At 39.7% G+C, this 15,822-nt stretch overlaps 1 protein-coding gene across 2 annotated transcripts in view; it reads right to left on the reverse strand.

Annotated features, from left to right (window-relative positions):
* Positions 1 to 2,990: 2,990 nt before the first annotated feature.
* DOCK4 (dedicator of cytokinesis 4) overlaps positions 2,991 to 15,822 on the reverse strand; it is a 438,609-nt gene continuing 425,777 nt past the window's right edge. For both annotated transcript variants that reach the window (XM_079149349.1, XM_079149348.1), the window contains exons 49-52: positions 13,727 to 13,799; positions 11,795 to 11,908; positions 8,871 to 8,932; positions 2,991 to 5,657 (exon numbers count right to left, since the gene is read on the reverse strand). In XM_079149349.1, the coding sequence (XP_079005475.1) occupies positions 5,220 to 5,657; positions 8,871 to 8,932; positions 11,795 to 11,908; positions 13,727 to 13,799 (687 nt within the window). In that variant the 3' untranslated portion in view covers positions 2,991 to 5,219. The remainder of the gene's footprint in view (positions 5,658 to 8,870; positions 8,933 to 11,794; positions 11,909 to 13,726; positions 13,800 to 15,822) is intronic.

Raw genomic sequence — 15,822 nt, forward strand, 5'->3', positions numbered from 1 at the left:
CTGTAGGAGACCAAAGTATCCCACCCTATAATATGACTCTCTGATATAAGGATTATTTTGAGAAACATCAGACATGGGAGATGCTCTGGGAACAGAGCAGAAGATACCCTTTAGCAAGAGAAATTCACATCTATAAGGGAAATCTCCATTCGTAAGAGGGTCTTCCTCTCTGTGCCAGGAAGACAAGGATGGTTGAATCACAGGAGATGCTTACCAATTGAGAAGGCTGGGAATGAAACAGGCACATCAAATTTTACTCTTGTTTATTCTGCTTTCCCTGGTCACCTCCTGATAGCTGGCCTCCTTTCCCAAACCTTTTTTCTTTGTTTTTAGTTGAAGGTGGTACTTAAGCCTGAATTCTAAACTGCCTCTTTGAGGGCTGCTTATTTTTCTCTGGGCATCTCCCACAGGTACATGAGGTACCATTAGAAGACTTCTGTTTGTTTTCCTTGTTAGCCTATCTTTTGTTATGGGAGTGCTGCTAGGAACTTAAAAGATACAAGGAAAATATTTTCTTTTACTCTTATTCAAGAGAAGAGAACTACAAAACCATCATTCTTTTTTTTTTTTAACGTATCTTTAAAAATTTTGTTTTTTTTATTTCTTTCTTTTTTAAAAAAATCTTTATTTATTGATTTATTTTATGTGGTGCTGAGGCTCGAACCCAGTGCCTCACACGTGCAGGGCAAGTGCTTTACCACTGAGCTACTGTCCAGCCATAAACATATCTTTTAAAATAATTTTTATGTATTCGTTTTATTTTTACAATTCAGCGTCAACCCATTTTAAGGAAATAATGCAAAACACTGAAAAAGCTATATGCAATGAGAAAGTCTCAGTGGTATTATTTGTAGTACTATAGTATTAGGCATCATATAATGTTCATTAACAGATAAATATTAAATTGTGGAATAATTTGTATATTCATGTGATAATATGAAAATAAATATGTACTATAACATTAAGTGAAAAATAAAGGCAGTATTTCTAGGTTCACTGTGATTACAACTATGTAAAACATACATGTTGAGAAATGAAACAGAAGCCCATGAATGGGTTCACTTGCTCCTAGCCCTAGCAAGTCTGTTTTTCACTGTTTATTTCACCTCACTCCCTTGAATGACTCTCCAAACGATTAACCAATAAAGTCAGTCCTGCGTGAATAAGAGAAAACATCAGAGAACATCACCAGTCTTAGGGCCTCCCTGTCAGTAATCTTTCTTTAGGTTGACAGGAACCAGGAAGGTCTGGAACACCTAGTGACCGGTGAGCAACACAGAAAACATGTCAAGAGTATTAATTATTGCAAGAACGAATCACTGTCCCAGTGCCTACCTGACTGGCTAAAATCAGACTCCCCAGAAACACCATATGTGCTTTTGTGCCTGCAACCCCTGTCACGATGAAATTTGGGACAAAATCCTTCAACTTCCACTTGCCGACTTGTGGTCAATTACAATCTTTCTTCTCCTATAACTGTTAAGTTACTGGCTTCATCAGGCAACAGGCCTTTCACAGTTACAAATTCTTCCATCTCATGCACTTTTCCAATGCTTATTAGCATAATTCTACTCTTCCAGGAAATCTCTTGTACAGGTGAATGACAAATATTCATAAGAGGAACTTCTCAACAGACCCATCAACTCTAATAGAAAGCACCAATGGATAAATGTCCCAAGATACTCTGAATCCCTTGAGTCAAAATCCCTGCCTTGCTGTCTCCACCCATCCTAAACAAGTATACCATGACCTTTACTTAATCTTAATCAAGACCTGCTCAATGAAAGACCCACAGTAAACGAAACTCCAAAATTTCAGTAAAATCTGATCTTGTCTTTGCCTCTCGGAGACAGTGCTGAAGCTCTGTCAGGATGGGACTTTCTCAGATGCTCAGCAACGAACTCAGGCCTGTATCATCAACAGTTGGTGATATCTGGGGAATAGGCACTCAATTCAGAAACAGAAAAAAGGAATTTGTAAAAATAACAGTAGCTATGTTGAGATCGCTATTCAGTCAAACTTCAAACCTTTTCTGGTTTCCTTATATAATGAGGACAAGACTTAATTCAACCACTAAATGAGAATTCATTTTGGTACAAGCCATCTTTTAAAGTGTAAAGAGCAAATAAAGGCAAAATTATGCAATTTGTTATTCCTTTGTTGTATTTTGTAGAATAATCACATTGCAGAGAGAAACCTACTTAGGTGGGAAACTGAGCTATTCATATCATAATTATGCTTGTAGACTTGAAATACTTATGGGCTGAGTTATAATGAAAATACTCCGGAAATGCTTAAGTCATTTAGTTAATGCTGAGAAACTATCAGGAAGATGTTGACAATGACCTTTAACTGGGTTTTGGTATTTAATGGGACAGAGGCTTTGGGCAGTGGTTTGCTTAGCACTGAGTCACATGAATGTCATAAACCTAACCCAGCACAGGCACAACTCACAAAATTAAAAGTCAGGCTTTATTAACAGAAAACTTGTTGTCATTAGATTTGGTGGTGACTGTCAAATATATTCTATAACATTTTGTGAAAACCAGGGAGAAAAGCAGGCATGCAAATAGAGCATGTCACAGTTGGTGAATAGAGCACATCATAGCTGGCAAAGGCAGTGCTCTGCCACTCCCTTGCTTACCTGGAAGTTCTACCTGTATTGTGTCAAGTTTTCTAATGCAAAGAAACTCAGATGGCTTGGCTGGTTAAATTGGCTCTAGTTAGGCCAGTTAATGCTCAGTCACTCAGAAAAATGTAACCTTCTCCATGGGACAGTAACCCACACTGTTACCTTTCCAACCTTTGTTCTTCATGGCATAAATGAGCCATAAAAGAATAAAAGTGCATCAAGTAGGGCCCACCACCAACAAAAAAATAGGATCTATCAACAAAGAAGGCTAAAAATTTCACAATGGCAGGACCAAGAGATTTACATAGCTGCTATTCTTGGTAAAGACGTGCTGATGACAGGAATAAAGACAGAAATATGAAGATTAATCTGGTAGCTTTATTTAATATTTACCATCCAGCAGCAACCAACATGAACATCTGAGCTAAGAGAATCTCTTGAAATGTTCTGCTATGTAGCTGCTTCAGAAATACACGCACGTGATAAATTCAACTGTTCACTGCCAAAATTTTTGTTTTTTAAAAAATGGCTTCAAGAGCAAATAACACTGATTTATTCTGTGCCCAAGCACTAGTCAAGAAATCTATCAAATTACACAGGAAAAGGAAATCAAAGAAGCTTTGTTATCCTATGCATGTCACCTTATTTAAATGGAAGGTTTTACTTCTTAAAGCAATAGAAATATGGAGCTTCCTACATTTATATATATGCATATACATATATACACACATATATATAAATATATGGATGTGATTACAAACACAAAGTGTTATCATCAAAAGCGAAAGCTAGTTCAAGAAATTTCCAACTGCAAAACTTGCAAGATACAAAGCTAAAATTCATATGTTCCTTTCCTCAATTATGAATACTTTCACTAAACATAAATATTTTAACATATATTAATTTTTCTGACATTCAAAATTGTAAAGTCAATATGGCAGAATTATTGTTAAAAGCACATATGTACAAATATTCTTTTTCCATACATAAAGTATTTGGCATAATTATAACAATCATACTGTATCCACAACTGCTTGCTTTTATTTTTACCTTTTTTTTTTTTTTACACATAGTGGTATCTCTTATTAAAATTAACCAGTTATGTACAAAAATACTTGAACATTTATTATAGAAAACCTCTATAACCAGCCTCAACAGCGTATTCCTGCTGAATGGTTTCATTAAGAGAATATAAAAAAGTGGTCACTGCCTTCCAGGTAAGCTATCAACAAAAACAAACACGGTTAAACTAAAATGAGCTTCCCAACAAAAGAGGGAAAATATTTAACAGTATGATTTAAAATACAGTTCATATCTATTGTCAATTGAGTGTTATAAACAGTCAGTAAAAGAAAAAAAAAAGATACAAAATACATTACTACATACAAGGTGCATTTTCCACACTCCTACAACAACGGCATCAGCAAATCTATCTAGATCTAAGATGCTATGTTGCAATATTCAAGCTAGAACTGTCTACAATCCTCCTCCTCTAACAAAAGGACCACAGGATCAGCCGAGAAGACAAGCTTCACTGGTAAGAATGGAGAGTTGTGAGGAAATTTTAATTTTATGCAGGATTGAAAGTTAATGCCCTTGCCTTTTGAAAGTCCTTTAGCCATTTAATCATGGTGATATATTTTCACAAAGGTGTTTTTCTTCACTTACACTATTGATTTAATACTGTCCTATATTGATTCCTGAATTCTTGCTAATGGGACACAGTAATTTGTGCCTATTTAATACTTGAATACCTGCTCTTTTGCAATGACACATTTTATATGGGACACTATCAAGTAAGGAAGCACAAAATTCAAGTAAACATTTCTCTTGGGGTCTTTTGCTTAATCTAACTGATTGGAACTCTGAAAGCTAACTGCACCTTGAAAAGAAATACAGTAGATAACATGGTGTCAGGGTACTAAAGGATTTAGCAACTGATTCACAAGGTAGAGTTTTAAGAATGCAGACAGCTGTCAAACATCAAAAGCAATCTTAAAGAAACATTGTTTCAAGAACAAAATAACTTCCAGTCCCAATCCTTGCAACCCCTTAACATAATGACTAAGTAGCCTGCTTTAATCTTTTAATTCTGAGGGTGTGCACTGAACCAACACTGCTCATGGGAAGAGCCAGAAACCTCACCTTATTTACAGAAGTCTTCTAAAGTAAGGACCATTGTGTGAGGATGTGCATTGATGTAATAAGCTTTCTCGGAGTATCAAGTATTCAGTAAAAAGTATACAACATTATCACACATGGTACTGTTTGACAATATTGTATTGTTTTAAGATTAAACTATATATATAAAAAAAAAGCGAACATAAAAAGATACAAAAAGAGTCTTTATCACTATTTATCACTATGAGAAACGTTCCCAAGAGATTAAGCCATTACTTCATGTAACATCTGGGCTTTAGATCAGTAACTTTTAATATTGTGCAACATTATATTAATAAGTTTTAATTCCATTCATGTAAAGAAAGATCTGAGTAAGTTATTAAAGTGCCTACACTAAATGTCTTCTCATCATACGCCTTATTCTGTAAACGGCCAGGAATTCATCGCAGGTACATAGAAAAGTGACTTAGAGCTGAGAAACCTTCCTGGGCAGGGGCCGGGGCCGCGGGCCGGGCTCCGTCCTCCGGGTCCCGTTCTCCAGGTGGCCGGCGCGCGCCGTCAGAGGCTTGGGGGGCAAGGCGGGCGGCTCAGAAGTGACGGGGATGGAGAGGCTGTGAGGTAGCGGGACCGGGCGCCGCAGAGTCCGCTCGTACACGCTGTACGGGGGTGGGGTTTTGCTCTCCTTGCGCACCGGCTCCTCGGGTCCTGGCCCACCGTAGCTGGGCACGGACACCGGGGCCGCCTGTTCGTTCACCTGATTTTCAAAGCCTGAGGTTTCCGACGTGCTACACCGGCTGAGAGAAGAGATCCCACTGCTGTAGCTGCCCGACAGGACCGGGGAGTTGGAGATGAGTCCTGGGGAGTGGTACTCCACTGGAGACGGGGTGAAAGACTGCACAGAGCCCTGCTCCCAAGGCAGAGAGAGGGGAGAGAGCAGAGTCAGGGACACCGTGGTGGGTTCCACATCCCCACCCACCCACCAGTCCACACGCGGAAGCCCTCACTCCCAGAACCTCAGCAGGTGACTGTATTCGGAGACAACTTTAAGTGATTAAGTTAAACCAACCCTAATCCAATCTGACTGCTTTCCGTATAAATGAGAAACCTGGACACACGGGATACCAGCAATGCTGGAATACAGAAAAAAGATCATGTGAGGATGTTGAGAGTCAGCTGCCCATGGCAAGTCTGAGAGGGAGAGAGAGTTCTTAGAAGAAATCAAGGCTTTTAAAACCTTAATCTTGGGCTTCTAGCTGTCAGAACTGTGAGAAAACAAATTTCTGGCGTTTAAGCCCCAGAATGTAGTATTTTGTTATGAGAGCCCAAGCTGACTAATGCAAATACCCAGACTTAAACATGAGTGTTGTCATGCACAGAGCTGAAAATACACATCCGACACTTATCTGCCAGGCGCCCATGCATCCAGTTCAACTCAATGCCTGCTTGACTTCTTATCATTTTCAGACAGAGGATGAAAGATACCAGCAAGGGAATTTGTTGGCAAGCCATTAGTCCTAAGTCTAGCTTGAAAGAGAGGGAACTGGTGAAAGCAGCCTTGGGGGCTCCATTTTGCTTTTCTAGCTCAGCAGGCCAGGAGCTCACAACTGCATGACACAGGGCAGCTTGAGGCCATGTGGGTAGGGCACTTCCCACTAGAGAAGAGGCCTTGCACTTGATTCTTCTGCCCTCGTTCCATCCCCTAAGATGAAGATGTAAACTGAGCCCTCAGATTCTAGCCTAAACTGTGAGCAGTTTCATCTGCTGTTTTTTTTTTTTTTAACAAATTTAGCTTTTTAATGTTAAATTTTTAAATTATTAGTTGCTTAGTTCAGTTGCTCATTTTTTTACAATAGGAAAATTTCAGATAAAACCCTAGGTTTCTGATATTATATAAATAACTAGAAGTTCTGTAACATATTCTTTTAAAGGAGACATACTTTAGAAGTCAAGCAATGGCTGTCCCTTTTAGACGGGGCATGGATTCTTCAATTTACCACAGTCCCCACTCCTCCACACAGTTTTCCACCCAGCCTCCTTCACGTATTTATGTCAGCTCTATGGCTCAGTCTGGCATATGAATCTGTTGCTCTCCCAGGTGGTGTCCCAAAGACAGTTCCTAAGATATGTTCCATGAAAGGAGGGTTCCACTGGGAAATGTTACTATGAACCTTGAAAGCATATTAACATGCTGAAGTATTACAATAAAGAAACCTGAATAGCTGTTTAGCTCAGTGTTTTCTAATTTTATTTGACCATAGAACAATGTCCTATAAAAATGTCTTATCGCAAATGTCCTATAAAAACCAATATTCCTTGGAACGCATCTTGAGAAATGCTACCCTAGGCAAACTTTTACCTTGGTTTCTCTTTAAGTAGAATAATGCTGGTAAACAACAATCCTTTTCTTTAATAGAGAGTAAAATAAAGCATTGCTAATTAAGAGATCCATATTTGTCAAAAATTAGACCTCAAATTCAAAATAAGGCAGGTAAGTTAAGTTTCCTCTAAAAGTTTAATTCCATTGTTTAACTGTTGGAAAAAAAAAAAAATCTTTCTATCACTTAAGGCAGCACACTGTATTCTAATCATAGCAGATTTAACAGCTTGGTAGCAGTGTGCCCTCTAATGTAACCCAGGCGTTACAACACAAACGTTCAATCTGTTTTCTCCTTCTTCAAGTCCCATTTACAAAGGCATGGCTTCAAGGCTGTCCTCTACCATTAAAAATGCAGGTCTGTAGAGAAAACAGCATATGCCAGTATGCTAACTAGAACTGTTTGATAGCTACTTACATTTTTAGGCCTTGGATTCTTTTTATTTTTTAGGAATTAATTCCTTAGACTTATTGTCTTATTTCTACTCTGTAAAATCAAGTTGTAAATGTAAAGATGTGGAAAAGCCATGTTGCTTTCCTCTGCTCACATCAGGATGACGGGCAATGGCTTCCAAAGCAAATGCTGTCTGGGTACTCTGTAACACTGCACTGCAGAATGACAATGAAACTAGCAAATAATTTCCACTGATAAGCAAATTTCTATATCAGAAATTTTGGCAACACAAATGAATTCACACTTCTTTGCGATTTTTCTCCTTTTCTTTTTGTTTTGATTTCTAGACTCTCCATTTCTATCAGCAGCTATCCTCAGCAGCACAGATGCCTCGGATCACAACATTCCCCTATGTGTTTGTAGAGGCTAATTTGTCTTTTTCACATTAGCTAGAACGATCTCATCAGCAAGAAGGACGTGGAGCGTGTAAATCCTAAGTCGCTCAGGTACAAAATCGTCCTTTCAACACTTACTTCAACCTCCTATTTGCTTCTGGTGCTGCAGCTCTGAACACCAACCTTTCGCATGTACTGACAAGATTTGCAGCCAGTCTGATTCAATTTGGATAGAGACTAAATATTATTCTTTATCTTCATGAGGGATTGGTATGTTTAGAGATGTTAAATAGCCTGTTTCTACATACCAATTCAAAAGTCTGACCTTTAAAGCGTTCCCAGTTTGTTTCTCAGAAATTTTTTATCCACTCTATCATCTTGATTTTCGGGATCAAGTATGTAATTCTAATGTGAATGACATCCTTGGTATAAAATATTAAAAGAGAGAAAGTTGAACTTCACTTTGTCAAAATGGATGAGGCTGCTAAAGGCAAAAAGCCCACAGAAGAACATTTAGAAGATCTTTGTTAATGATGTTTTTCAATCTAAGCATGGTGTGTGTGTTTGTGTGTGTGTGTGTGTGTGTGTGTGTACATGTACGCAGTTGTGCAGTGTATCTTAAACCAACAGAATAGGTTGAAAATGTTCCTAGGAGTTACATTGGGACCATATTTCTTTCCTAATTCATCATTATACATACTGACTCCAGTTTGTAAGTTCACTTTGCTACTATTTGGAGAATTAGGCTAATAATCCAAAAACAAATGGCTGTATTCATGGAGGAGGCTCCCCAAGGGGAAAATGCAAAGTTTTTCTTACCCGTCTTCCCCTACCTCTTACTTATATATCCTTGTCTGTGCAAATGAAAACACCTGTCAATGTGTCTGGGCTGAGTCTTACAGCAGAAAGGAACCTGGGCTAGTCTCTAGCCTCTGTCTAAGGAAGGGCCTGTACCTTCAATGGAGACCGTCCAGCAGGTGAGGGGGATATTGATGTTGTGTGTCTTGCTGGCGAAGCTGTGAATGGAGAAAGATAACATTTCAATTAAGAAAAACCAGATAGTTGATCATATACAAAAACCTTCTGTGATCAAGCCCATATAGATGAACCAGCATATAAGGTCCCACTAAACAAGTGAGGTAGGGACAGGGGAGAAATGAAACGATGCCCATCAGAGTCCTCATGCAGGATGGCATGACTAAGACCTGGGCCAACGAGTGAAGAGTTCCCAGTGTACACATGATGCTCTGACCAAAGACACAGGGCCCCAGATTGGTTCAACGTCCTTCCTATTTTTCTAATGTCCAGATGCTTCTCCACTGCTTGATCCCTCCACCTGGTAAGGTGCTTTTGGGTGTGAGGTGCCAGGGAGTAGTTCTTGGGAGACAGGGGTTGGCTCTAGCCTGGGCTGCAATGGGAAGACCAAGGCCATCCAGGCACTTAGAATAGGTCCATGGGAATATATTTAATCAGGTTCCTTTTTACACAGCCTGCCCCCTACTCCCCAGACAGACAGAAAGCCGTGGTCATATCCATACAAGAATTGTGTGGAGCAGTGTTCCATTTCTCCCCCTAACACCTGTGCTCAGGTCTTCCCTTCATCCCCTGGGTGGTGGCACTTGCTGGATTTCATCATCATGGCAAGGAAAGTGATCTCCTTGCTCTTTCAATAGATTTTCAAGTCTTATACTTGGGACACAGCATGCGCGACAGCACTGCCCACTCTGTGTGTGACTGTGGGTCATATCCAGCTCTCTAGATCATAACTGTGCTGGGTGAAAGCCGCATGTGACACAGTCACCAGGGGCAGTGCAAGCCACACTTCCCAACTCCACATAGAGAAGTTGCAGTGAATTCAGGATATGTTGCTCTGTGATTAGCTGCCATTCTCCCAGCTGTCACAATAAGGTTTGTAACTCCTAAGAAACCACAGAAAAGCTGAAAGGAAGAGAGACAGACAGTTACAGAGGCCCACAACAGTGACCATGAGAGATGATACCAGCACAGACCATGAGAGCAATCAGTGCAGAAGGGATGGCAGCCCTGCCCAGTTACCTGGGGAAAAGGAAGGTCACCTTCCTAAGGGAACAGGAAGAGTGGTCTATTGTCACATGGTGGGTGTGGCCTCCACCTCGCTATGGCATGCTGTCAGACATGTCATCTTCTAACACAAGTGCTCCTCTCCTAGCTCATCAATTATGGGTACTGACTCTGGAAGAAATCATGTATATATAGAGAAGCCAATCCTGACTGGGAGCTATATTTATGCTATCACTGTGGCAGAAGTCAAGGTTTCCTGTTCCTCTTGACTTAGGCAGGTGGTGACATCACCATGGTGGCCTTGGCACTCAGTACAGGTTCACAGAGCTGCTTCTCTGGAAAAGCATTTTCCCACAGAGGTCAAAAATGGTTCCATTAATATCCTTATCTTCAGGTTAGAAGTGGCCTAGGAACCTAACTACTGTCAATATAATAATAATAATAATTATTATAATTATTGTCAACTTTATTGTCCTTTAAAAAAACACCTTTAAAATTCTCAACTTCAGGGACGCAACCAGATTTGAACTGGAGACTGCTTGAATATATGTGAATCACAAATGAAATATAAAAAAATTGGCTGATGCATCTTAATCTCCTGCTATCACATTGATACAGTGATGCACATGATCAATAAGATCAAAGTTATTTCTTGTTTTATTTAAAGATCTCATGTGCCTTTCAAAAATTATAGGTAACTTGACTTTTAGCTTTGACAAATTTAGAACAAATTGGGTAGCATGTAGTTTGTTTTTAAAAAGGTAAAGTCAGCTTTCTTTTCTTGGTAAAAAAGGAAACAGAACAAGATGTTAGAGTATAGCAAAGGAAACATGAAAGATCAGTCCAGAAAAATCCATGGAAGAAACTGTCATATTTTCTCTTATTTTTAGGTCAACTGTATTTGTAAAGCTTCAAGTCACCTTTTGACATAGGTAGGTGATAAGAAGACCCCCAACACCAGAGTAAGCAGAGTCAGTAAAGTAGGACAGGCCCCTTTTACAAAGGGCTGCACATTCAAGTCTCCAAGCAAATGGCTTGTTCAGGAGGAAATGGCCTCTTAGTGCTATATACTCATGTAAGAAGTTTCTTTTCTTTTTGGTGATGGGGATTGAATCTAGGGTCTTGCATGTACTAAACATGACACCTACCACTGAGCTACACTCCTGCCCCAGAAGTTTCTCATGAACCAGTATCAGTGGTTTTCAGAATCTTGTGAGCATGAAAATCACCTGAAAGGTGTGGTAAAAATATAGACACAAGGATCTTTTCTCAGAAATCCTAAAATTCTGATTTAGTACGTCTGAGCTTAGGTCTCAGAATTTGCTCTGTGAGCCAGGACCCTAGGGGTTGCAATGCCTTGCATCAACCATTGAGAAACACTCCCCTTGAATCCAGACTTAGAAAGCAGCAGGTAATTATGGATGCCAGAAGCCTATCAAAATTGCTGCTCGTTAATTCGCATTTAGGGGCAATTGAAACCTTGGCATGAGTCCTGAATGAGTTTGAGGAGAGTGGCTGAGTTAGCAGAGGCTGACGGGAATCAGGTGGCTGAAGCAAAGGAAGGAGGAAGCGTGGGAGGCCCAGCAGGGTTAGAGGGTTGAGGATGGTGGCTGGGGAGCACCTACAAAATCTGCGTGAGGGCTTTATTAGGAATGGACCACTGACACCTAGCAGAAGTCAGGGAAAGAAGAACACCATAAATGAACAATGCAGCTACCAAGGCTTTTACCTCAGAAACAAATGCCTACCTTTCTCTGAGGAATTCAGGACAAGTTGGAGTAGTAAGTAAGTAAAAGTTAGTTTACAAAACTGATTGTTTGAATGCTTCAAATACCCACCAGTCTGTGTGGGTCTTGGAGGGACAGGGGGAGAGATAAGTTTCCCACTATCCGACATGTTCTTGGCTTCTTTCCCACTGTCCAGGCTCCAGCTGCTAGGGGTGGGATTCACAGCTGGAAGGGAATAACACAGCTAAAAACACATGGTCCAGCTTTGCCTTTCCAACACTTAAGATCTTAGAAGAAAGTCAGAATTATCCAGAATGAAAAATCCAGAATTACTCAGAATGAAAAATAAACAAAAAACAAAGAGGAAACCTCCTGAATATCCAACCTTTATTTAATTGGCTACCTGACAGAGATGACATTTAACTGGAGCCTAGCATGTCTCCTTATTTCCCTAAGCTGTAAAACAGGACTACAAATCTCTAGGCCAGAGTGTAGAAACCTGTTGAGAATTACAAATGTGTTTAGATGCTGGGAGACAGATGGAAGATATAGTCATTGGTCTATTTTAAAACTTGTTTTTTAGTGGAAATTTATGGACATGTGGCACACAAAAAGGGAGTAGGCAATGACATCCTAATATTTCAACTGTTTGTTTGGCAGAGCTATTGGGAAAGAAGAGCTGTACCACACTACCTCATTGACCAATTCTTTGAAGAAAAGAACTCTTGTTCCTGAAATCAATGGATTACGCTGAAGTATGTCCTAAGGAAATCATTTGGAATACCGACAGTGTCTTTCTTACTTTGTAATCTATCTGCTCCATGCTTCACTAAGATGCAGGAGTGTGGAGCAACCCTGCCAGGAACCAGGGCAGGACACACATGGTTGGAGACAGTCACTATGCAATGAAGTTTGCCACACCAAGGCCTGGAGTTCCAGGAGCTCACTCCCTGTGCAGACACTGCCATCTCCTGGACATGTTGAGGATTTCCATATTTTACCACTAAATCACCATTTTCATTTAATGGGGTGGAATGACTCTTAAGATATTTTTCTTCCCTTTTAAAGTTTGCTTTGTGGTTTTCTTTGATAGGTGAGAAAAACAGCACATACCCAAGTTCTAGTGGCAAAGATCAATGCTTGACTTAAAACATTAAAGCTGAATTTGCGTTTTAAAATAATTTTGGCTAAGGCCTCACTAATTTCCATCTTCCTTTGGAAAGTTTTAATGTTAATGTGTCAGTGAACCCAAATGACAATACAGTCTAGTTTTTAATGAGGGCAATTAAAGTACACTTTACCAGAACGTTTCATTAGGGACTCTGGATTCACTGGCCTGTGGGAATGCTCCTATTTTTGAGGCCTGACCCTGAAGAGGCAAATTGGTGACTTGCTGTAAATCTCCACCCCCACAGTTGAAAAAGTGACATTTAATCTGCTCTTCATCATTTACCCATGTTGCACAACTGATGCTAATTGTCTGCTTATTCTGATGCATGTATTTGGTTCTCCTATCTGTGTGTGTGTGTGTGTGTGTGTGTGTGTGTGACCTTGAGCAGGGCACACTCCATTATGCACTGGATTGCAATTCTTAAATAGTATTTAATTGTACAAGAGCCATATCTGAGTCACCACAAACAACAGATGAGCTGGCTGAATGGGCTTTGTAAGGGAGACAAAGGATGGGGACCACAGAATCAATCTGCCAAGCTGCTATTTTCACTGTGCTGAACAAGTAGCCTAATTGGCAACTTTGTTTCAGGAAGAACAGGCATTGCCTGTGGGACTCAACGAAAGACAACAAAAGTCATTCAACAGAGGCATTTCTAAATTGCTCAGATTCTGCCCTTAAATCTCACAAACAGTTGATGAGGAATGGATCATGAATACTCTCTTTCTCTAACTCCCTAAAGAGTGTACTAGTCCTGATCATTAAGGACCTCGAGCCCTGCCTTCTACATGACACACGGAAGACTGGAGAAAATGAGGACAAAACAAACCCTTACACATCCCAGGACTGAGGAGGGGCTGGTTGATACTCACCTTTCTCAGGGGCAGAAAGATTTGGGTCACTGCGCGGTAAGGCCCCATCTCCAATGTGATTAAACAGCATTCTCTGGAAAGGGACAAGAGTCTGTTTTTATGATGCAATATGCTGACAAGAGAGACCTTTTAGAAAATGACATGATTATCTCCTTATTGAAACTTTTTGTTCAAAAAAAATTTTTATATGGTATGATGAGCCTAGGAACAAAAAATTCAATTATACTTAGGGGAAAAGAGCCTTAGGTTTTGAGAAAAGAATGGTGTTTTAGAAGTTTGTATTTCATTTAAAATATCAATGGTAAATAAATGTTCATAATAAAATATAGGAAAAACCATATTAAATAGTAGTAAGTTATGGTGTTTATAAATACAAATGTTAGACTGGCAATATGAAATTCAAGTAAGAATTAAAGGAGAAACTGTAGCTCTGAAAAAAGTCTCTAATGAAAGGACTTTAACCCCTTCACATTTTAAATCCAAATGAATTTTAAAAACATGAAATGATTAATATTCTACATTTTGTAACCTAAAAAATGCCAGTTTTGCAAGGTGACATATTAAAAGAAAAAGTACCATCATAGTAACATTATTATCGTAATACTGGCGACATAAACACTGCTTAGAATTTTACCCAAAGTAGAAAACTCAGGAGACTAATCAGGGAAGGCTTTCAGTTTCCCATGCTGCCAACATACTCTCCTAGAGCAGATGGAACACACTGTGAAATCCCCTTGCAACGTCAAGTGACAAAGGGAAATAAAACTGGTTAGCTGGTTCAGCCAAACGCACTCAGATATAATTTCTGCAAGACATCAGTGCTGCGCAGAGGAGGTATCCTGGGACTTTCGGGAAGATCACACAATCAGCAAAGATAAACCAATCAAGCCAAATCCCACTCGCTCTCATCCACTTCCAGATGCAGCTACAGACTTCTGCCAGGATGGTGTAGAAAAACAGAGAAATTAGCTGGAGTAGAAATAAGTATTTTTCTCCGCTTCTAAATTACTCCCAAATAATCTATAAAAATTCAGGGCTACATACAAATCTTCAACTTGAAATCATTTTCTGATGCTCTAGAAGTGCCCAGAGGGCCGAACCCATGGCCCTAACCTTATTCAGATTAAGAGAATGATTTTGAAACTGAGTTTGGGGGTGGGAGGAAGGGTGTCAAGTCACATTCCCTTGTTCCTGTGGAGGGACACAAGGAAAGCCTGAGGATGCAGCCACTTTGCCCTCAATGCCTTAAAGAAGAATGGCAAAGGCAAACAGATTGCTCCCACAGTTTTGCAGACTTCAGAATGGAATGGATTGCAGCTCTTTTAAATAGGTAAGAGCAAAAAGAAAGAATGAGGGACTATTTACAGTAGCCAAATTATGGAATCAGCCCAGGTGCCCATCAATAGATGAATGGATTAGGAAAATGTGGTATATAAACACAACAGAGTTGTACTCAGTTGTAAAGAATGAAATTATGGCATTTGCCAGTAAACAGATGGAACTAGAGAACATCATGCTAAGTGAAATAAGCCAGATTTCTATCAAGGGTTGAATGTTTTCTCTCATATGTAGAAGTTAGAACAAAATAAGGAAAGAAGTGGTGAGGGTCTGGTATCACAAAGATACAGGGAAGATCAGTGGAGAAGTCGGAGATTGTGAGGGAGGAAGGAGGGGCAGGAAAGGGGAGGAAAGGAATGTATTTAACGAAATCATGCTATGTGCATATATAAATATACCATTTATATGGAATTTCCATTTATAGGGAATTTCCATTACGTGTGTGTGGAAAGCACTAACCAAGGATGAATAAATGGATGAGCAAGGTGGGGGGTGGTCAGTGGAGTAAAAAGGGAGATAGGAGAGTAGTAGGGAGAGGGAGAGCACTGGGGAATGAAATGGAGTGGGTCAGATTGCATGCATATATGATTTTGTCAGAATGAACCTAGCTCCTATGTGTAACTATAATGCTCTAATTTAAAAAAAAGAAAGAAAAAAAGAAAAGGAAGAGTGCTGGGTAGCAGTATACTTCTTCTTGAGAGTTATTTGCTAACCTAAAAAGCTCCCCCAGATTTCTGCTGTATACACATGCAAACACA

This window comes from Sciurus vulgaris (genome assembly GCF_902686455.1).
Source record: "Sciurus vulgaris genome assembly, chromosome: 8".
Lineage (NCBI taxonomy): Eukaryota > Metazoa > Chordata > Mammalia > Rodentia > Sciuridae > Sciurus > Sciurus vulgaris.